General features: G+C 36.5%; 2 protein-coding genes across 6 annotated transcripts; both read left to right on the forward strand.

Annotated features, from left to right (window-relative positions):
- The first annotated feature begins 1045 nt into the window (after positions 1 to 1045).
- Positions 1046 to 9823, forward strand: LOC104099629 (uncharacterized). The gene is made up of 15 exons (XM_009606678.4): positions 1046 to 1201; positions 1303 to 1362; positions 1445 to 1529; positions 1819 to 1891; positions 3411 to 3456; positions 3810 to 3920; positions 4321 to 4408; positions 4821 to 4914; positions 5437 to 5497; positions 5590 to 5720; positions 6505 to 6622; positions 7227 to 7350; positions 8191 to 8295; positions 8439 to 8513; positions 9594 to 9823. The coding sequence occupies exons 1-15, from the start codon at positions 1145 to 1147 to the stop codon at positions 9647 to 9649; spliced, it is 1284 nt and encodes a 427-aa protein (XP_009604973.1). The 5' UTR covers positions 1046 to 1144; the 3' UTR covers positions 9650 to 9823.
- A 1798-nt stretch (positions 9824 to 11621) lies between these two features.
- On the forward strand, positions 11622 to 22499 carry LOC104099630 (pentatricopeptide repeat-containing protein At4g17616). 5 transcript variants are annotated; one of them, XR_011415527.1, is made up of 3 exons: positions 11622 to 11796; positions 12715 to 21092; positions 21994 to 22499. XR_011415527.1 is itself a non-coding variant. In XM_009606679.4 (2 exons), exon 2 carries the CDS (start codon positions 12808 to 12810, stop codon positions 14950 to 14952), a length of 2145 nt encoding a protein of 714 aa, XP_009604974.1. In that variant the 5' UTR covers positions 11622 to 11796; positions 12715 to 12807; the 3' UTR covers positions 14953 to 21403. The 5 variants fall into 5 exon arrangements, 1 of the variants encoding a protein (XP_009604974.1); XR_011415528.1 differs by having other exon boundaries at positions 12715 to 19919; XR_687048.4 differs by having other exon boundaries at positions 12715 to 15521.
- The last annotated feature ends 83 nt before the right edge of the window (positions 22500 to 22582 follow it).

Here is a 22582-nt window from a genome sequence, read left to right on the forward strand (position 1 = left end):
TGACATCTGTACGTGTGTACATGTTCTTTTTTCTTCTTTTCTTTTTGTTTCACTACAAAGAAAAGTTGGACAATGAGTGAATCCACATTTCTTGTTTTGTGGCCAGTAGCATTAAATATATTGAACTTATTAAGTACTTACGGCATCAGTAAAAGGTTATCTGGCAAGATCTATCCGTACGTCTATGGTAAATCGGATATTTACCCATAATCAAATAATTTAATCTGAATAAATAAAAATTAAAAGTGACAAAATATATCGTTTAACTAAAATTAAGTAATAAATATGTGTATAAAAGACATATCTTTCCATTCGTTAATTTGGCATAGACAACCGATGAGAATAAGTTTTGAACATATGTGTATTGTGTAACATATGTGTATTGTTTTGTACATAAGCCTACACACTTACGACGCTTGAAAAATACATTTTAGTTTAATATTAGACCATCACCTATAGGGCTATAGTCAAACATAAATGATTAAATAAATAAATTGAGAGAGAAAACATATAAGTAATTAAAGAAAATCTCGTGACATAATCAAAGAAATATAGGAAGTGATTTCGTCTAATTTCAATACTTCTTTAATAAAAAGAATTTGTTAGTATTTGTCTAGCTTTGGATTATTAATGCCATCTTTGCAAAAGCAAACAAAATCATGATATTCATCTTATTCTAATAGTAATTCATGTAGGGATACTCTAATTAGTTTATTGAAACGTAATTATTTATTAATAAACTACCTTATTGGTTGCACCTTTTAAGGAAGTTTTTTGAAAATTGCTAGGTAAACTCATTCCAAAATAAACTTTTTACCTTAAACACTTGTACGTTAAAGTCGAATGAATAATTTGGGGAAATTAATTCTTACAAAAGAGTTTAAACAAGATAAAATTTCAATATAACTTAAATCCTAATAGTACTTGTTTAAACCCTAAATTTCATCATTATTCTTAAACTCTTAATTTCATTCCGTTTGTTTTATTATTCCTTCTTTTGAAAGAAAAACAAAAACTAAAATAATGATTACACTAACATAGAAATCCAGCTAAACATTTTTTATAGGAGTACTATACTTATAAAATAACTCGTCGGAGCTCCGTCTCTGAAATTTGGAGCTCCACAAAATATCCGGTGCCGGAGATGGACCTCGTAGCATCCCTACAGTCGGAACTCGAGACTCTTCGAAGCAGGATTAAGGTAACCTTTTGTTGCTAATTGCAAAATAAATTATTTCAAATAACTCTTAATGTTCCAAAATCACTATTTAATGTGTTTAAAATCTTCAATTGGAAACACAGGAATTGGAATCCGAAAATGTTAAATTATCTGCCCGGCTCTCGCATTGCAGTTGTCAAGAGGTTATTGCTTCTTCTTCCTCATAATTCAACCACATTTATAAAATTTTAATGTGAATTTTGATGTGCTGTTATTTCTATGTAGACAAAAGAGAAAAGTAACGGCAGCCTTGTGAAGAACGGAGTTTTGGATGGTCATGGAAAGAAGAAAGATAAGCTCAGAGATTTAGGTTTGTATAAATAAAAGTTTAGTGACTGGAATGTGTTGCTGTAGTTTTACGTGCAATGTGAAAGTTTTCGCGATGGTAATTTAAGTGTTAAAATTAGTTAAAAGAGTTGATTCGTGTTGCTAAGGTTGTTCTTTTTTATGTACTGAATGAACTATAACTTTCTTGTTTAAAAATAGAGTTTACTGTGTTAGCTATCTTTGCAAGTTTGATACTGTAATTCGAATAGAATATGCTGAAATGTCGTAATATGGAAATGGTTTTGCTGAAATATTCCTTTTTTTGTTTATAGGCTGTGGCGCAATGGTTATGCATCAGTTCCCAAAAAGATATGTCGCTTTGAAAGTCATGTATTTTGGTCCAAGGTATTATTATGCTACTAATAGTTTAGTAGGATTGTGTTGTCAATGTAGCAAATGGAAAGAGAGGAAGAAAGTTCTTAGTTGAGAACATGCAAAAGGCTTTCATTTGCTATTTGCCTCGGATTAGCTCTTCATCAGTAGCAGTTAACTGTGAACTACAAGTAGAGCAAAGAAGTTTCAGCAGAAAGGCTAAAAGGGGTTTTTGAATATTTTGGTCAAGATAAATTTGAGCTGTTCCTTGTCTTTAAATTTCTTTTAACCCATAAGACCATCTTGTTAGTCTTAAGCACAAAGGATATTAGATCTCAAAAGGGACCAAAAGAAGAAAATAAGAGGTAACAAAGAGATTATACAAATTTCAATGGATTACTAAATGTTAAGTTCTGAAATCTGAAGCGCAATACTGTCTTCTTCAGAAGATATCAAATTGTAATATAGATACATAAAATTAGGTGTATAAATGAAGTGGAAACATTGGAAACAGTTGAAGAAAAGCTAAATGAGTTTGAAAGAAGAATACTGGAAAAAAGGGGCAAGGATCCTTGATTTCTTATTAAGCCTATTTTGCATTGAACTCTAAAAGACTTCTCGCACCGGAGAGTTTACTTCAGTCTTAACAAAGCCTCAAACAAGCCAATATTTCATAGCACAACACTCTTTAGGAAGCATCTAATCTGTTTATTAAGTAGGGTTCCACAACTGAATAGTTTAAATTTAAACACCAAAAATAGTACTTATTGTAATTCTTGGGTTTATTCAAAGGCTTTTTCCATCTTAGTTCCCAACAATAAGGATATCACAAAAGATATCTCATCCATTAACCAAACATCATCTTGTTTGATCATATTTTGTAATTTGACATATCACTTTAGCCAAAGGTGAGCCACGTATTAGAAGACATTTGTAAATTTTAGGTATATAATTTTATTAAGGAGTTTCAATCTTCTTTACTAAAATAATGCCAAGATGAGATAAAAGTGTTTCGGAAGAAAAAGAAAGAATTGTGTTGTTCTAATTTGTCAGGAAAGATGTTGAATGAGGTGGATTAATTCATGGAATACACTTCCAATGTTTTATCTAGTATTACCTCAGTTTTGTGATAGTAATTTTTTCTACATATTTCATCTAGAAACAAAGATGAAGGCCATCTATGTTACCTGGAAAAGGGGTTATATATAAAACCACTTTAAGTATTGATTGCTAAAACTGCCTCCTGGTCCTAACTCTAAAGTGTCCCTGTTAATAACTTTGCATAGATGGTCTAGTGGTCACGTGAAATATGAGGATGGAGCTCCTTATTTCATTCTGGAATCTAATGGTTGCAGGTGGATCTGTCACTTTTTTAACCCTATTCAGTTTAAGTATAATTGACGTATTAACTAACCAGAAGGTGCATGTTACATTGCGTTTCTACCATTCTCTTTTAGTAGGATTGTGGATTTTTTTTTTCACTTTGCCCAAATTTTAGCAAGTACTTGTGTCTTGTTTAATACTGTAACCGTGTTCTCATGCTGCATTACAGGTTTTATGGTTTTGCTTCGGAGGCTCAAATGGATCCCACTGTTGAGGTACTATGTTCTCTTATGAGATGATGTTCTTTTAAGAATCAGGCCAGCATTTAATGCAATGAACATGTAACTATGCGTTCTAAATGTTCTTTATCTTACTCCTCTCTTGTTTTAATCATAGTCCATGTTTCCCGTCCTTTAGATTGAGAGAAACTAAGGAAAGAATATAATCTGGTGCTTTTCTGTGAGCACACTTTTTTTTCCTTGCATATATTGCACAATGAACTGTTCAATCTTAGCACAAGCTGTTTTTGAGGCCTCCTCTGGTAGCACTTGGCTGACTTTATTGTCTGCACTTTAGCATCTCAGTAGAGTATTTTTCTTTGCATATTCTGATGGTTTTCTTCATGCAGGGTGAACTTTTCAAAGCTCTAGAGAGGACAAGACTGATATCTGGAGACAAGAGGGAATTGCAGTACTCAAGATGTGGTAGAACGGACAAGGGAGTTTCCTCTGTTGGTCAAGTGAGTTGAATTGAGCAATTAATTTGTTGAATGTTTGATTTACTAGTAGTTTAGATATAATGTGCATTTGATGCGAAAGTGTTTTTCTTTAACAATTTCAAAGAAGAGCTCCCTGCAAGCAGATAAAAAGTTCATATGCAATTCATTCAAGTAAATATCTATAACCAGACATGTATCATTTTCTAATTCTATTTTTTTGGTGGGTTATAAACTCTGTGTTGTTATTGCACTTTTGATTCCTAGTGGCAGCTGCTTTCCATCAAATTTCATTGAACCATTTTTTCCCCTTCCAGTTCATTTCCTTGCTTGCACATCCTTTTCTTTTTATGTGCCTTTGAGAAAAGTTTTATGGATATATCTCTTTTTATGTCTTTTAAAACATGAGAAATACTTGTTGCAGGTGATTTCTCTCTTCTTAAGGTCAAAACATAGGGAGTCAAGAGGAGACAATAAGTATTCTGGGGAAATTTCTGTTGAAGAATCTTGTGGTCTGCTGATATCTCCTTACCATGTACTACTATGTTTAGCCTTTCTGATTAGTGATCTGACATGTACTTACTGTAATGAGATTTGGCACACATCAATTCTACTCCCTTCCTGCAACATTGCCCACTCTTTCTTTTTATGCAAGTTCTGCTAGTGTAGTTTTATGGCTGTTACCTGTTAAGTTGCCATTTTTAGAGAATGATCATGTTGGAGTACTTGGATGGAATTTTTATAAATGGCCTTGTGTATTTCACCCCTAGACGGATATTTTCAACTAATTCTACGTGTAACCAATTCACCTTTTTAAGCAAATCTTAGTTCTTATAGTTGCTGACTTCCCTCACAATCATTTTGGTGCTTTGGTCTTTAGTTATTACTAACCTTTTGACACCATTATATATTTTCTTCACCCAGGAGAAATGGACTATGTGAGGGTACTAAATCAAGTTCTGCCAAATGACATTTGCATTATGGGCTGGTCTCCTATTCCAGTTGGTTTCAGTGCAAGGTTTCTACTGCTTCGTATAACCTTTGCTCTCAGATTTCTGTAAGATAGTGATAGTTTGCTGGTTAAAAGCATTTAAAATTACCTAGCTCTTTCCAAAGTGTCATGTTTTCTTTCAGTAGGTATATCGGAGCTTATGGTATCATGCTTTTGATAATACATAGGACATAAATATTTCGCATTCAAGTAGTAGAGAAGGCTTTGAATACAGCCTGTGATTAGTTATTTGTTTTAGTTACAGGGGAAGCTCTTTCACCTTCTTACGGAATCTTATGAGGAATTATTCTTGTATCAAAGTATCAACACTAAGTTTTATTTGGTAACTTATCATTGGCACAATTTATGAAATTGATAGGGGTCTCCAGGTATATTAGGTGCACTCATGGCTAAACCTGAAAAAGTATGTCCTGGATCCCCTAGAAGTCAACTTGACATCTTCCTATCCTCTAGGTTGAGAAGCTATACCATAGTTTGTTCAGTTCTTCATTATAGTTTAACAGCGATTTTGCCTTTCAATAATTGCAGGTTCAGTTGTTTGAGCAGGGTGTACAAGTACTTCTTTTGGCATGGGAATTTGAATATAACAGTGTGTACCTTTCCTTCTGAAATCAAAATTGACCTGGTTATGCTGATTTACTCCATAGATTTTCAACATTACACTCTTGAATTGCTCCACAGGCAATGGAAACTGCTGCTGAGAAATTTTTAGGGGAACATGATTTCAGAAATTTTTGCAAAATGGACGCGGGCAATGTGCACAACTACCGGAGGCACATAATATCATTTGAAATTCTCCCCTTTAGTGAAAGGTTTTCTACTATTAGCTTGACACTCAGCTATTTCTACTTTATGTCCCTTAGTCTACTTAGCCTTTACTTTTAGAGGGGAGGATTATTAAGTAGACCAGTCTGATCTTCTTGGAGTTTTTAGATGTTTAAACTTATTTTTTCTCTGGTGGTAAATTCTGTAATTATCTCCTTTGGATCTGCGGTGCTCTTGTTTCAAAATGTAACAAAAGTTGCTAGATTAGGTAGATAAATGATGTTGTTAGGGAATACTATATCTGTCCATGAAAGTTGATATTACGGATTATTAGGCTATATTTTAGGATGGGATGCAATGTGGAGATTGAGAAAGCATAGACATTGTTTTCCCCTGATGGCATTTGCACCTGTCATACAGTAATGTAAAAATGATTGCAAATACTTGTAAATATGCAATTGGGTTTTTATTGTTGGATAGGTGTCTATTTTATTTTTCCTTGTCTTTTTTTCGGTAACCTTTAGTAACATTTTATGAATATCCGTAGATCTTGAATCTAACTGAAATCTGCTTTCTTTTGTCTTTTCTCTGCAAGTGCTTTTGAGTTTTTGGGTATATGTACTTTCAGATAGAATTCTATTGAATGAATCCTGTTTCTCAAAAGATAGCAGAAAGGAAAGGAGACGAGGGAAAAAATAAAACGGATAGGAAAATCAGAGGGGAAAATCCCAAGTATATAATTATCATCACTCAGCAATGAATTACAAAAGGTTTTTTCACGTTATACGTATTGAAATGCTTCGCAAGCCTTTATTATTTCTTTTATTGCAGTTACAAAGCTGATCAACTCATGATTATGAAAATCAAAGGTAGTGCTTTCCTTTGGCATCAAATCCGGTGCATGGTTGCTGTACTATTTCTGATTGGCCAGGGTCTTGAGTCCCCTAATGTACGTAATCTATATCTCATAGTGACCTCTAATGTACGTAATCTATGTCTCATAATGATTAGCTTAGAAACCTGCTAATGAAACCTTTTTTAATTGAATATGATTTGTTTTCTGCAGAATTTAAGTTTTTCCCGTCTCTTTTCTTTTAGAACCATAACTAAAGTTTTATCAACCTTGTGATGAAAATAGAAGCAGCTTGTGGAGTTCTAGAGTCATAATTTTATGTAATACTAGATCACTGGTCATCAGTGTCTGCTCAACTTTCTAGATAGAATGCTTTTTTTTCTGGCCTCGCCACCATGTGATTGTCATCCCGCTAATTCTTGTATGCTTCTTCTCGTAGACCTGTTCAGATTTTTCTGAGTCGATCGTTGCTTTCTGCTTTGTGCAAATCTCTTTGATGACTCATTCTTAAAGAAAATAAATAATTTGTTTAATCGTGACTTTGAGGCGTAGTTGTTGTTGCTTGTTACTCAATTTTTCCTCAATGTCCACTTGGTTATTGCTTTCAGGGTTGACTACGTGAGTTAACGGACCCTATGGGAAGAATTTTTAATTGAGTTATCTTGTCATAAGCAATTGTCAAGTACGATTTTGATTGTAGGTAATAGATGCACTTCTGGATATTGAAAGAACACCACGCAAACCTCAGTTTCTAATGGCTCCAGAGATACCTCTAGTTCTTCAATCGTGTGAATTTGAAGGTCTCAAATTTATTTGTTCATCAGGTACTTGAATGGTGTTCTATATTCAGAATCTTTTAGTCTTGTTTCATTTACATTTTTTCTTTCTAAGAATTTTTAAGATCCTTGAAAACTAAATATCCCCTGTTTTTATTTTAGTTGATGTTAGATATGGGAAGCCGACTCCAACTTGTTTTGGACTGATGCATAGTAGTATTTGTTGTTGGTAGATATGACAAATCATGTTCTCATGTTGTTGTTTCTTATGGTTCCTTCTCTTTTCCTGGATCTTGTCAGTATGGCTGTGTGAATTATCAACTTTAGCCATTTGTTCCAAATATGCCCTGGTATTAACACAAGAAATTGCTATAAGCAGCACTCGAATCTCATTGAGAAGTTTTTGGCACTATTGCATTTGTTTTTTTTCAAAAACAAAATTCACTGTAGAACCACTATTGATGATATGGCCAACTTGATTGTGAGTCTATTATTTCGAAGTTGTAGTACCAAACAATAAAAATGTATTGTTGAAAGGTTTTCGTCAAGTTTTGGTTTTCTGGACTTGTTCCATAAGGAGCTGTAGTGTATCCCATATATATCCTTTCCTTTTCTTTTTGTGAGTGGCATAGCATGTGGCCTCTCTTCACAGGAGTGCTTTTTGTGATTAAATGTATTATTCAAAAGAGTGCTTTTGTAACTATGATTTCCTTTTATGTATCCTTCCTCTCCTTTCTCTGTGACTGAGCGAAGGGGCTGTTTGGGGAAAATTTAGACATCAATATTTTATAATTGTTCGTGGATGTATATCATATGTGTTCTTTTGGATAGACAAATTTCGTGCACAAATTGGATAACCTAAAACATTCTTGCGGACCTTTTCTGCAGATGCAAAGCAGGCTTTGAATGAACATTTGGAGCGGGAATGCCGAAGTTATAAACTTCAAGCCGCAATTTTTCATGAAGCTATCATAAGCACTTCTGTTGAAATTGGTAGGTCATGTTGTACCTGTACTATTATAGACAATAACTTGCAGCACATAGCTAAGCTAATAGAACTTCCTTTTTACTTGGTAAGTAAAATAAGCTGATTCTTGTTATGATTAACATAAGTTGATTGAGTTTTTCCATTTTAGATGACAATATATCAAGTGAGCGTACTAAGAAGAAAGAAGCTTCCTACACTCCTCTACTGTCTCGACCAACTGAGCGTGAGTTCTTCTTCCTCTGGTCTTTCCAGTCATTTGATAGAACCTGTTTAAATTTGGGAGTTTTGACTGCTATAAACATCAATATTAGCATGTTCTTGAAAATGAACAATGTTGAACTAATTATTTGTGCCTATGAGCAAACTTTGTCCTAGTTTAGTGTCTTAAACTCGCATTGTTGACTTCTTGATTAACAGTTGCGAGGGCGATTTAGTTAACTTTCGTCCGGGGTTATTTAAGCAGAAATGTTGAATAGTATCTCACTATCCCTGGTGTTCACAAATACTTTCTTGTTTCACTGATAGCATACAATGCTAGTCGAAGGGATATCAAGCCTTCTCTCACTATCCCTGGTGTTCAAAAATACTTTCTTGTTTCACTGATAGCATACAATGCTAGTCGAAGGGATATCAAGCCTTCTCTAACTCTTGCCACTCCTTGAGAAAAAGGACTCTAATTCGTTAAAAACCATGAAAAAAGAAACCTCTTTTTTATTTAAGGAAAAAGGAAAGAGTCTGTACACTGATGTCATCTGTACCATTTCCTAGGGGTATTTGCTCAAACTTTGTTTTCTTCTCATTTTAACAAATGTGAAGTGAAAGAGGCAGTTTTGACAAGAATCTTTGTATCATCATGCTGGTTTATCCATTGCTGATGTGACACAGAAAGCCGTTGAGAATAGACAACTAAAGTACTATGTAATGGGGTGGAGTATTACAGGTGTGGAAACTATACAAACATCGGTACCCTCTTCTACTCTTTTATCCTTCGGGGAGATATTTACATAGAGAAAAGATTGTTTTATAAAAGCCAAAATAGGAAAGAAAAAATTAGAACAAGTTTTCTACGTTACCTATGTGCTGCTCTTCACTGTTCATCTGCATGAAGTCCGTTCAGTTTTCTTTTGACATGTCAATTCCATGGATCATAAGTTTCTGTCAAAAATAATCCTTGTACCTTCCTTTTTCGTGTGCTTCATAATCCAGCTGCATGTATACACAGCTTAATACATACAATTTTTTTTCAATGTACACGTATGATAGTCGTACATTTGATATCCACTAACGTTAGAACATTTGTCAGCATCATATGAAGAGCGGCGTAAAAAGCTGGATGCAGGAGTTAGAAAGCCTAGATAGGAAGTGAATTTTGGGAGACGAAATAAATGAGGGTGCCAATGGTGTTTGTCTTGTAATATTATCTTGTTGTAACATTAACTTGTAACCTTAATATGCTTTTGCATTTAGCCTACCGTGTAATAGGGATTGTACTTCTATTGCCCTTCACCTTAAATCACCAATTCGTTTTGCTCGTGTTCTATTTGCAACTTGGTACAAGCGTCCTAGAAAACATTTTGTACTTTTTTCTTATGAAATTGTTTCAAAAGATCCATAATTTCTTTAAATTCATATGACCTTAACCAATAAGATAACTCAGTGGAAACAAAAAATTTATATTAGCATACCAACTAAGTTAGCATTATTAACTAGTTGGTATGCTAATATAAATTTCTATATGTTCCTTAATTCCTTTTAGATTTCAAGAAATAAATCGAAAAAAAAACGTGATTTTCAGAAAGGGGACAGATTGGTGACTTGGGATATGATTTTTTATATCTTTCATTTTGACATTTGTTTTGTTATCGTTATCTTTTGTACATCCTGTTTTTACCTCCTAAAAACTTCGTCAAGGCATGCCGGAGCATCTTGAACCTCATCATACTATGAGTTTATAAGAAAATTCGCACGTCCTGTTGAATTATAGATAAAATTTAATTTCTTAAATGACTAATCTAAATTCTAGAATGGCCTCTCATTCTAATCGAGTTCAAGATACTTCAGCTTGCTTCGTCCATCATAAGCAAATAATTTATCTTCGAGTTTGTCTCCTCTTTCCTTTAATTAATTAGGAAATAAATTTTAAAATTTAAACAATATTTTATATAAAAAGGTGGTGCTCTTTGTAGAATGTAGAACTATGAGGTTATGTCATACGCGTTACTTTTCCAACTAAAAATTAAAAGAAAAAAGGAATGACAAATCATCTCGGACTAATTGTATGAAAGTTTCCAAAAATTTGCACGGCGTCCCCCCAAAGGGACTAATTTGGCAGAATATCCCCGTTTTGATTGAACTTAGCAAAATGTCCCTGCTTTTGACTTGTACACCATAGTTCTTCAATTTTAAAAGCTTGAAATTCTTGTTTTGGTGGTAAAAAATTGAAGTTAACGATCTATTATTGTTAAAATCATTTGAATGTTAATACTTTGTACTAAATTTTTAGTTCAAACATAAATTTGATGATTTATTGTAAAGATCTTAAAATTCTATTGTTGGACCTTAAAAAGTGTTGAAGAAGATAAAGTGAGTCTTTTTGATTTGGTATTATTTAATTAAAATGGTGATTGGAGATATTTATATTGGTATTTGGAAGTTTTGTTTTAAATTTGAGATCATTTGGAGCAGATTTAGGGTGGTTTAATCAAAATTAAAGTTGCAAATTCGAAGAAGACTTTGTTAAAACAACCTAGAAAAAGTATGTCAATCAAGTAAAGCAGAGTAAATATAGTATCAACTCTATTAACCCCGTAGAGAAATCTCTGAAAAGCAAAAGTATGACAATAAGGTAGACTTCGATGAACAACTAAACAAATAGGTAGAGTAATAATAACATCAACTCTGTTAATCCGGTAGAGAAATTTTGAAGAGCAAAAGTGTATTAATCAGGTAGACTTCGATGAACAATTTAATCCAATAGAAAAACTCCCGAAGAGTTGGGTCAGGGTTCATTTTTTAAATATCACCAATTTTAGGGACATTCGGCTGATACGAGCCCCTCGTGAGGCCATTCCTGTCAATCTCTCGAAAGTTTCAAACGGAGGCCCAACTTTTGTATAGAAATGGCATTAGGAGCCACTTTTAGCACTTCTATTTAAAACATATTGATTTCTGTCAACCTTAAAACTTCAGATTCGAGTTTGAAGTTAGTCTTTGTCAAAGACCAACGGATTTTTCGTTGAAATTTCTAATACTATAATGGTTTAAAATTTAATTTTGAGGCGGATATAATGGTTTGAAATTTAATTTTGAGGCGGATAAACTATAAAAACTTTGTAAATTTCAGCTAGTTCTTGACTATTGGTCCTAAAAAGGGCTATTTGTGCAATCCGCCCAAATTTTGGCCGGCAAAGTAGAAAAACACAATAAATGGAGACCCGAAACCCATTTCGAATAACCGCTGTTTCTCCGGGCACCTGCGTTCGAACATTCTCCGGCGAACTTGAGTTGTTAGTTTATCCCTCTCTATTTTCTGTAGATTTAAATCCTAATCCCTTTTCGCAATCATTTTTAAGCTGAAATAATAGTTGTGAACTGTTCTGCAATGCACTGTGTAATTGTTTTCTGTAAGTTTTTCATTATTATTTGCTGCTATATCAGTCAATTTTCTGAAAACCTCGCCTACAGCATTGTCAGCACTTGGACTTATCAACAAAAAAAAGGAGGGAAAAAAGCATTTTCAGCACTTGTTATAATGTTTTGAGTTTGCAAATGTGTTCCTTTATTCTTATGAACAGCCTATTTCAATTTCCAGTCATCTCAAATCAATTAATATTAAATACCTTTTAAATTCTACTCAGTTCATATAATTGAGGTTAATTTGTCAAAGAAACTTATCATAATAATATCCATAAAATCCAACTTCCTCCATCAGTACAGTTTTTGAGTTAAAGGTTAGTATGTAAGGAAACTTCGATTTTGTTTGGTTGCATAGTAGTATGTTAGAAATTAGTGAGTATTTATATAGCTGTCCGCAACTTGTTACTGACTAAGGTTTAGTTGCTGTTGTACTAGCAGTAAGTTAGAAAACTAGATTATTACTAAGCCAAAATCTTAATTTACATTACGAATGAATTGCAGTATTTGAAAACATAGATCTTTGCACATTTCTATGCGGATTATGTTTTTTTTTGTCACATATTTCAAATGTTTGTAAGGTCAACAGGATGAGTTTAATGTTAAAATCGTTGCGCTACCTGTGATCAATGCTAGTTTGAACAAGATTCTTTATTTATTTTTTGGATAGAATTGTGGAATTGGAGTAGTTTCTGGTTTCTGTTGTATATTTTAGTGGCGAATTTAGGTTTTGAGGCTATCACACTCTATTCCTTATTCATTTTATGGTATCTCTGGGTTTATCTTGGCAGATTGTGGTATAGAGTGCTCTATTTTGATTGGCATATTTCCAGGATACAGTGCTATAATTCTTTTATTCGTGATTTTCTGGATGGTGTTCCTTCATGGCATGCCCCTTGAGAAAAGCTATCGCAGTTTGCTCCATCTTCAGGAAAAGCTACTCTTCCATTGTTGATGTGGCTTCAAAGGCCAGTAGAGGGACCTGCAACAGAAGGTGTACTGTCTTCCCGAGAACAGAGTCCTCGATTTCATATGAAAACGCTAAACCTGGAAGTGAGCTGTTTCCTCGACAGTTCTGTTCAAGTAGAGAGCCAGAGACGTTATCTTGGGGTGTGTCATCTGACATTGTTTTGCTGGGAAAGCTTGAAAGCGCATTGAAGAATCACAACTTGGAGGAGGCTTGGGAAACCTACAAGGATTTCAAACGTCTTTATGGTTTTCCTGACCCCTCTCTTGTAGGTAGGCTGCTCACTGAGTTGTCGTACTCATCTGATTCTAGGTGGCTCCGAAAGGCATACAATATGGTAGATTCTATTCTGAAAGAGAAAAGGGAGTTACTACGTTCAGAGTTAATGACCAAGCTCTGCCTATCGTTGGCTAGAGCTCAAATGCCCGTTCAAGCATCATCAATTCTCAGGCTGATGTTGGATAAAAGAATTCTCCCACCAATTGACATGCTAGGGATGATAATATTTCACATGGTGAAGACTGAGAGTGGAATGATTCTGTCATCGAATATTTTGATCGAGATTTATGGTAGCTCTCAACAATTAACCACAAAGAAGTCAGCTTACGCCAAGATTAATAAGCATGATACACTTGTTTTTAATCTTGTTCTTGATGCTTGTGCAAGATTTAGATCATCCATTAAAGGCCATCAGATTATTGAGTTAATGGCTCAAGTTGGAGTGGCAGCCGATGCTCATACTATTTCAATTATTTGTTTGATTCAAGAGATGAATGGTATGCGAGATGAATTGAAGAAATTTAAGGAGCATATAGATCAGGTTTCAACAACATTGGTCCCCCACTATCGGCAATTCTATGAAAGTCTTCTGAGTTTGCATTTCAAGTTTAATGATATAAATGCTGCTTCTGATCTTGTACTGGATATTTATAAACTTCAAGAGTCTCATAACATGCATGGAGATGAGACACCACCACCTAAACCGTGCCTTGTCTCTATCGGCTCTGATCATCTAAGGATGGGATTGAAACTACGAATTTTTCCTCATTCATTATCAAGGGAGTCTGTTTTCAATGTGGGACATAATCAGGTGCTGGTTATGTATAAGAATGGGAAACTTGTCCTTAGCAACAAAGCGTTGGCCCGGCTTATTGTATGGTACAAGAGGGGTGGGAGAATTAATGAGCTGTCAAAGCTTCTCTGCAATATCCAGAGGAAAGGCTCATTTGAATCCAGCAGAATGTGCTCTGATGTGGTTGCTGCTTGCATTTGCATGGAGTGGCTTGAAACTGCTCATGATATTTTGGATGATTTGGATTCTGAAGGAAGTCAGCTAGGCACTAGTTCATACATGTCTCTGTTGACTGCATATCGCAATAAAAATAAGCCAAGGGAGGCAGAGGCACTACTAAAGCAATTAAGAAAATCAGGTGTTGTCATAAATGCATCTGATCCGTTGTTAACTCCTGCATTGTGTCAACTGGAAGATAAAAGCATCGCTAAGTTGAAAGAATTAGGCTCTATGGCAAAAGGGGAGTTGGCTTACCATATTGTTGAAGAAATGAGGGGAGAAGAAAACGAGGCTTCTTTTATGATGCACGAATTAAATTCTTCTATCTACTTCTTTATGAAGGCTCACATGGTCGAAGATGCCATAAGGGCATACCGAAAAATGCAGGCAATGAAGATCCATCCTACAGAGTCAACTTTCATGAATCTACTTAATGGGTATTCTTCTTTAGGGATGTATCGTGAAATTACAATCTTATGGGGAGATATTAAAAGGAACATGGAAAGTCGTAATAAGCTGAATACCAGGGATTTACACGAGTTCTTGTTGTTGAATTTTCTTCGAGGTGGTTATTTTCATAGGGTGATGGAGGTTATTGATTTTATGAAGGAGAATGGTATGTATTTGGACAAGTGGATGTATAGACGTGAGTTCTTGAAGTATCACAAGGGTCTTTACCGAAGGATGAAAGTATCTGATGCTACAAATGACGTACAAATTCAGAGGATTGAGCATGTGAGGCAATTTAGGAAACGGGTTGGCTTGGATTAAATTGCTTTAGGTATCAAATAATATTCTTCTTGCATGTTGGGGAACAAAAAAGAGCCGAGAAAATATTGAGTTATCCTTTGCCAAAATTTGGCAGGCTTCTCTCCATTTCGTCTACCTGAGAAGTGATGTACCCTACCCCATGGGGTCAGAGTTGCATTGTAAATTATGTATTTCAATCGAAGTCAAAATGCTTCCAGGAAAGGACATCTTTCTTTTTACTTGAACCATTGGCATATTGTATCTAATAGGTCAATGCTTCCAGGAAAGGACTTTGATTGAAATACATAATTGACAATGCAACTCTAACCCCATGAGGTGGGGTACATTCAGGCTTCTCTCCATTACCTGAGAAGTGTAGTGCCTTTAGGTTGGGGGTCAGTATTTTATGGTAAATTATGTATATCAATCAATATGCCCCTTGCCAGTCTTGAGTAGTTGTTTGAGTCCAAACAGATACTCCTATATGCTTTGAAATTGGAGATTTTTCATAGCTCCAATGTCTAATCCAAGCCTGTAGCTAGGTGTTGAGGAGCTAAAAGAAGTTGCAACGGAGATATCTGAACCACTGGGTATGTTAGCCAGAACTACCTGCCTCTATCTGTACATTCTCATTGCTATATTCAGATATTTGTATGTTTAGCTAATATTCAGTTTTCCTAGTTCCTTATCTGCAAAATAGGTGGCTGGCCATATGACAGTTGCTGTTTTTGAATTTGATGTCCTTGATCCATCATTGTGGTCATAATTACAATAAATGATCGAAGAGCACTTGTTGGGATACATCTTCATTATAGTGATGGAAGAAGGGATCTCAGTGCGCTTGGGAACTTTACTAATAGATGTCATCTATGTTTTAGTATACTGCACTTAATAACTTTATTCTGTTGGATTAGAATGGAAATGGCTAAATTTTTGGCATCTCCTTTTTTGAGAATGATAACATTTTATAAATATAAAACAGCACAAAGTTTGTGCTGCTAAAAGTGACAGAATACATCCCCAAAAAAGTAAAAGAATCCCCCGCTACAAAAACTTACAAGGATTCTATGATATCAAGTATGGAGTCACTATCATTTAAAGGGCATTCTTTACACCAAAAAAGAAAAAGTACTAAACAGTTCATTTTGATTTTCTGAATGAAGTTGCTAACATCCTCAAAACATTCGGAGTTCCTCTCGTTCCAGACTGACCACCAAATGCAGGCTGGGATCTTCTGCCACCATTTCTTCTGTCTGACCCCACCCGTCACACCAGCCCAGCATCTCAAGAGGTCGGATGTATCTTTTGGCATGACCCAGTTCATTCTGACAATACTTAGAAACATGTGCCACAGTTAAGAGGTAACAATGCAATGAAGAAAAAGGTGGGAGTTGTCTTCTGCTTTCTTTCCACAGAGATAGCATCTGGAGGTCAGTTGATATCCCCTTCTCTTAAGTTTTTCATCAGTCAAGCAAGCTTTTCTAGCCACCAACCATACAAATCATAGCACCTTTGTGGGTGCATTTACCTTCCAAATTTGTTTCCAAGGCCAACTCCTGTCAGAATGAACATTGCCTATTAGGCTTTTGTAAGCAGAATTCACCGAGAAATATCTGGTGCTTGACCCCTTGCATACCAAAGAGTCCTCGCAATTTGAGAGGCCTTGCAGTTGGTCAATTTGGTTTATCAGTGTAGCAACTCTATCCACTTCCCAATCATTCAGCAGTCTTCGAAAGTTCAAATTACATCCCTGTTGTCCCCTTATTTCTTCCACCTTGGCATGAGGATTTGAAGCTAACAAATTTAGATCAGGATATTGGTCTTTTAGAGGACCATGTCCTGTCCAGTTGTCATTCCAAAAAGCAGCCTTCCTACCATTTCCTAGCTTGACTTCAGTGTTCTGGAGGAAAATAGGCCACAGATTCCTAATTGCCTTCCAGTTACTAACCCCATAAGAGGAAGTAACTCTCTTAGTACACCATTGGGAGTCTTGACCATATTTTGCTTCTATTACTTTTCTCCATAAAGCCTGCTGCTCATGGTTGTATCTCCAGAGCCACTTAAATAGTAAGCTTCTATTATGTAGTCTCAGATTTCTGATGCCCAAGCCACCATTAACTTTGCTTGAGATGACATTCTTCCACTTCACTAGGTGAAAAGCTTTTGTTTCCTTGTTACCTTGCCAGATAAATTTTCTTCCGATAGTATCCATTCTCTTTTCCACCTTAGTTGGTAAAGGGAACAGAGACATCACATATGTTGGTATAGAGTCTAACACACTGTTTACTAGCACCACTCTGCCACCAAGCGAAAGATATTGAGTTTTCCACTTTACCATTCTCTTTTCACTTCTTTCAATTACCCCATCCCATATTTCCAATGCTTTATTTTTAGCCCCCAAAGTCATACCCAGGTAGGTAGTTGGTAGGCTGCCAATTTCACAAGCCAGAGTTCCAGCTAATATGTGCATATGAGACACCACATTAATGACGAAGAGCTGACTTTTCGTCCAATTGACATGGAGCCCAGAAGTTGCTTCAAACACAATTAAAATCAGTCTGATGTGCCTCAGTTGATCAACCTCAGCGTCACACAAAATCAAAGAGTCATTTGCGTGTGGCAAATGGCAAATATCCATCACAGAGTCAGGTTTGTTGGATACCTTGAATCCCTTAATCCGACCATTTACCTTTGCCCTTTTTATCATACAATTTAGACCTTCCATGACTAAGATAAACAAAAAAAGGGAGAGAGGGTCGCCTTGCCTAAGGCCTCTCTGCGAGGGAAAGAAACCTTCAGGTGAGCCATTAATCAAAATAGAAAACCTGACAAAGCTAATGCAGAACAATATCCATTTCAGCCACTTGCTCTCGAATCCCATGTCCTTCATTATTTTGATTAGAAAGTTTCAATTGACATGATCAAAAGCTTTCTCTAAATCAAGTTTACATAGGATTCCGGGTTTTTTCCCCTTCTGTCTAGAATCCACACATTCATTTACTATTAGAGCTGCATCTACAATCTGTCTTCCCTTGATAAATGCCATCTGTTGTTTATCCACTAGCTTGTACATTACACACTTGAGCCTTTCTGTTAACATCTTAGAAATAATTTTGTACACACTCCCAATTAGGCTGATAGGTTTGAAGTCCCTCAACTCCTTGGCTCCTTTCTTCTTTGGAATTCGTGCAATGTAGGTTGCATTAATGCTTTTTTCAAAGAATTCCTTTGAATGAAAATTCTCAATAGTTTTCATGATGTCTTCCTTCACTACTGCCCAGCATTTTTGAAAGAATCCCATAGAGTAGCCATCAGGCCCTGGTGCCTTGTCAGAGGCACAAATTCTAATAGCAGCCAGAACTTCCTCTTCCTCAAAAGGTTTTTGTAGACATATAGCCTCCTCATCAGTCAATTTTGGGCAGTCAAGATAGTTGAAATCTGGTCTCCATGTCTCAGTTTCAGTGTAGAGGTTGGTGTAATACTGCAGAATTTCATCTTTGATAACCTCTGGGTCAGAAACCTGCTCTCCATTGATCTCGAGTTTGTCCAAGTTGTTGGCTCTCTTATGTGAATTTGCCATTCTGTGGAAGAATCTTATGTTCTTATCTCCCTCTTTTAGCCATAGTATTCTGGACCTTTTCCTCCGAGCAGTCTCCTCAAACTGACATCTCCTCAAATTCCATCTCTAAGCTTGTCTTGAGAACAAGTTCATCTTCAGTCAGGTTCCTCTGCTCCTGTAACCTGTCTAGGCTTTGAACTTCATTCAAATTTTCTATTTTTCGGTTCTCCAAACTGTCATAGTTGTTAAGATTCTACTCTTTTAGTTTCCCTTTCAACATTTTTAGCTTAACTGCTAAAATGTAGTCTGGTGCATCTGTGACGTCAAATGAGCTCCACCATCCATTAACCATCTCAGAGAAACCTTCTACTTCCGGCCACCAGTTTTTGAATTTGAAGTAAGATTTTTTCTACTCCCATTCTCCACATTGCAGCAGGACAGGTAGATGATCAGAGTCTAGCCTAGGCAATAAGGACTGCTTGATGTTGCTAAATTCTTCATCCTATTCAGTCGTTATCAAAAATCTATCTATTCTTGACGCTGCAATATGATTATTTCCTTTGTACCATGTATAAATACCTCCTGCCGGTGGAAGATCAATCAGTTCTAGTTCCCCTATCATGTCTGAGAACTCCTGCATAGCACTATTGTATCTCCCCCTACTTTTTCTTTCTTGTGTGTATCTGGTGGTGTTAAAATCGCCACAAACCACCCTTGGACCCTCGCATACCCCCCCACCCCCCTGTAAGCTGCTAATTCCCACCAAAGATCCTGTCTTTCTTTTCTGCTATTTGATCCGTACACCCCTGTGATATACCATGTAAAGTTTTGAGAAACAGAGGATAGTTTACAGGATATGCTCTGTGTCCCGTAACCTTCTACTGACCCTTCCCAAACCCTCTTGTCTCACAGTAGTAAAATCCTCCCACTTCTCCCGTTAGACTCTAGACAAGCCCAATCAACCCATCTTCTCCCCCATAATTGTTTAACTTCCCTTGTCATGTCCCCTTCCAGCTTTGTCTCTTGTAAGCAATAGACATCAACATTCCATTTATGAACAAGTGCTTTCACAACCCTTCTTTTTCTCCTCTTATTCAATCCCCTAACATTCCACGATATAATTTTGACCTTCATTGGATAACAGTGATGATGTTTTTCCCCCCGCTCCTCGATCCACTCTCCTTGAACTTCATCCTAATTTTCAGGTTCTTAACTTCTCTATTGATTTTTGGCTTTGGTGTATCACAGATTGCAAGTGTCTCCTCTACTCTGTTCTGCAGTCTTCTTTTGTCAATTTTCAAGAATAAAGAAAGAGCCTCCCATTCGCAGCCGTGGAAATCAACCCCTTATTGTTTGCTCATCTTGATAACGTTCTTATGTACCCATAAGGGTGCATCTTCTTCAGCCATCTGATTTTTTATGTCTAAAGGTATGACCTCTTCTTCCTCCCAACATTGTGTGCCATCGTACAGTAGAGGCTGGTATTTATTTTGTACTTGTACCGGTTGATTCTCCAAACATAATTCCTCTTCCTAGTTAGTAACATAATCATCGTGTTGTGTCTCATGCATAGAGCTCTGAATTTGGACAGGTCTTGATGAGCTTTCCCTCTTAGATATGTATTCAGCAGGTGTTAACTTTGAAGTCATCGAACATATTGATAAGAGCGATGAGTTCGCTTCAATTTCAAGACCTATTGGATCGGGTCTTGGTCCAACTGGATATGGGCCTTCATCTGATGCATATAAAATGTTATCAAAACATTTTGGGTCTTCCACAGAAGCAAGAGGAATAATATCAAGACCTATTGGGCTATCAACTTCTTTTAAAATTTGGGCCCCTTGAGGGAGGCCCAATAGTGTGCTTTCCTTTTCCTTATTTCCTCCAAGACCAGAAGTTTGCCCCACTTCAAAAGATGGTGTGATACAGCTGTCCCTTTTTTGAATTATATGAAACTTATTGGCTTCCATGTGCTCTGCCCTGTCAGTCCCAGCTACCGCAGACCTAGAGTGACTTTTTAAGGTCTTTGTGCTATTAACATCATTCATCGATATTCGCTGGGTTTTAACTGCCACCGGATGTTCGCTCCACATCGGCAATTGGAAGATTAAACTGTCGTTCTCCACCTCTACTTCCTTCGGAATAATTGCTGGTGGCCCTTTGACTTTGATACGAGCCCAACGGAGGTGGTTTTTAAGTTATGTTTCCTCTTCTGTCTCAATCCAACCTCCGCATTTATCACCAATGGCTTTCATGATGTCAGCAGACCAGAGATATAGAGAAAGGCCGAATATTCTGACCCAAACCCAAGCAGGTTTAATTTCTGCTGGAACACAAGCCGTCGTTGGAGTCCACCATTTCAGATTCAATATTGCTTTCCCCCATCTCCACGTGCCTTCTAATACTTCTTCCGCCATTCGTCTGGTTGGAAACTCGAACAAGAACTGACATCCATTCAACTCGTATACCCCAATAGCATTGCTCCACTTGTTGCTGATCCATTTTCGGACTTTGTTTCTAGTGGGAATTTCGTCAAGCTCCTTGGAGAATCTGCCAACCAAACACCTGCTCAAGAGTTTATCATCCGAGATTTTTGTCCCCTGTATTTTAATAATGCCCTCCTCAGTTTGATTGATTATCTGGGCCCCATTCATTTTGGACCATTTGCATTCACGAGTTGTATGAGCATAGGTGTTTTGTAATAAAGGCATCTGTGGATCTGTAATAACTGCTCTTCTATTCATGAAATTCTTTATTTTAATAGCTAGCTCTCCCCATCCCACATTAAAGGCCTTTTCTGGGATAATAATGACTGATCAGTTAGTTCTATGTACTGCTATAAGGCTGATAAATCTGCCATATACGTTGTATTTTTGTGTGCAATAAAAGGTGATGATATTGTCTCTGATGTTCCATCTGTTGTACGTGTTTCCCCTTCTCCTTGACGCTTTCTGCAGTACTTCACTAACCCATGAAAGTGCCTTCCCACTTAAGGTCATTCTTCTAAGCAGCTGGTTTCTTCTCTCCACCCATTCAAACCAAGCTTCTGGTGCTGTTTGATTCTCTGTGATGTCGTATGTTTTGTCCCCCGCCCTGAAATAGATTCTGTTCTCCATAATGCTATTATAATTTATAAACTAGTTTTTACTCAATCATCTGTGATTGGGAAAAAACTCAGTTTCTCCGGTGGCAAAAGTCGTCGGAAAGACTAAGTACAGATTTGAAGATTGGATACCTAGGAACCTGTGCCTGAGAGCATTTTTGACAAAGGACTATTACCACAAAACCCTATAAATTAAAATGTCATTGTACAAGGATTTTTGGCATCTCCTATAGATCAACTTTTCTTGGTGGAGATCTTTGATCTCACTAATTGGATGACCTATAAACTTTCTTATGGATCTCTGTCTACTTGTATTTCTTGGTGATTATTAGAACCCTTTGGCTAATGGTTTTGTACTTCTTCGTTCTCTCACCCCTTCCCACTTTTTTCCCATTTGCAGGCAGAAGACTTAAAAGAGGCTTAGCCTCCAACAGTTCTCCCCAGTCATGTCCAAGCCAAGTGTGAGTTTCAGTGCCAGTTGATCTTGAACTAACTACTTCATATTGAGATCTCTCTCTGCCGACTGCCATAGGCACCAACTTTATTTGTCCTGGGAAGTATATAAGATAGGATGGGATAAAAATTATTCCTAATGCAGTACTTCTGAACCACTTTTGCCCTCATCATAATAGACCGACAACAGATTTCGTTGTCCTTGCCTACAAAATGCTACAGTTTCTTGTATGGGAAAGTTACTAGTTTTCCAGAATAGCTTATGAAACGTTAAAATTGTAAAGATAGGCCTCATTCTGGTGCAGTAGTATTGTTCGCTGTGTGAAGAGGACTTCTCTTCATATAGGTTAACGTAATGTTAAAGTTCTCCAGTGCATCAGCTGAGGTACTAACAAAAAGATCCCCTATTACTGGATGCAACATAATAGAAATACAGACTGCAGCTTCATTCTATGCGTACCTGTCATAAAATATTGTTGAAATTGTATTTTCTTATGCGTCCAATTGTGAGCAGAACACTCTATTTCTCTTTTCAC

This window comes from Nicotiana tomentosiformis, chromosome 4 (assembly GCF_000390325.3).
Source record: "Nicotiana tomentosiformis chromosome 4, ASM39032v3, whole genome shotgun sequence".
In the NCBI taxonomy this organism is placed as follows: domain Eukaryota; kingdom Viridiplantae; phylum Streptophyta; class Magnoliopsida; order Solanales; family Solanaceae; genus Nicotiana; species Nicotiana tomentosiformis.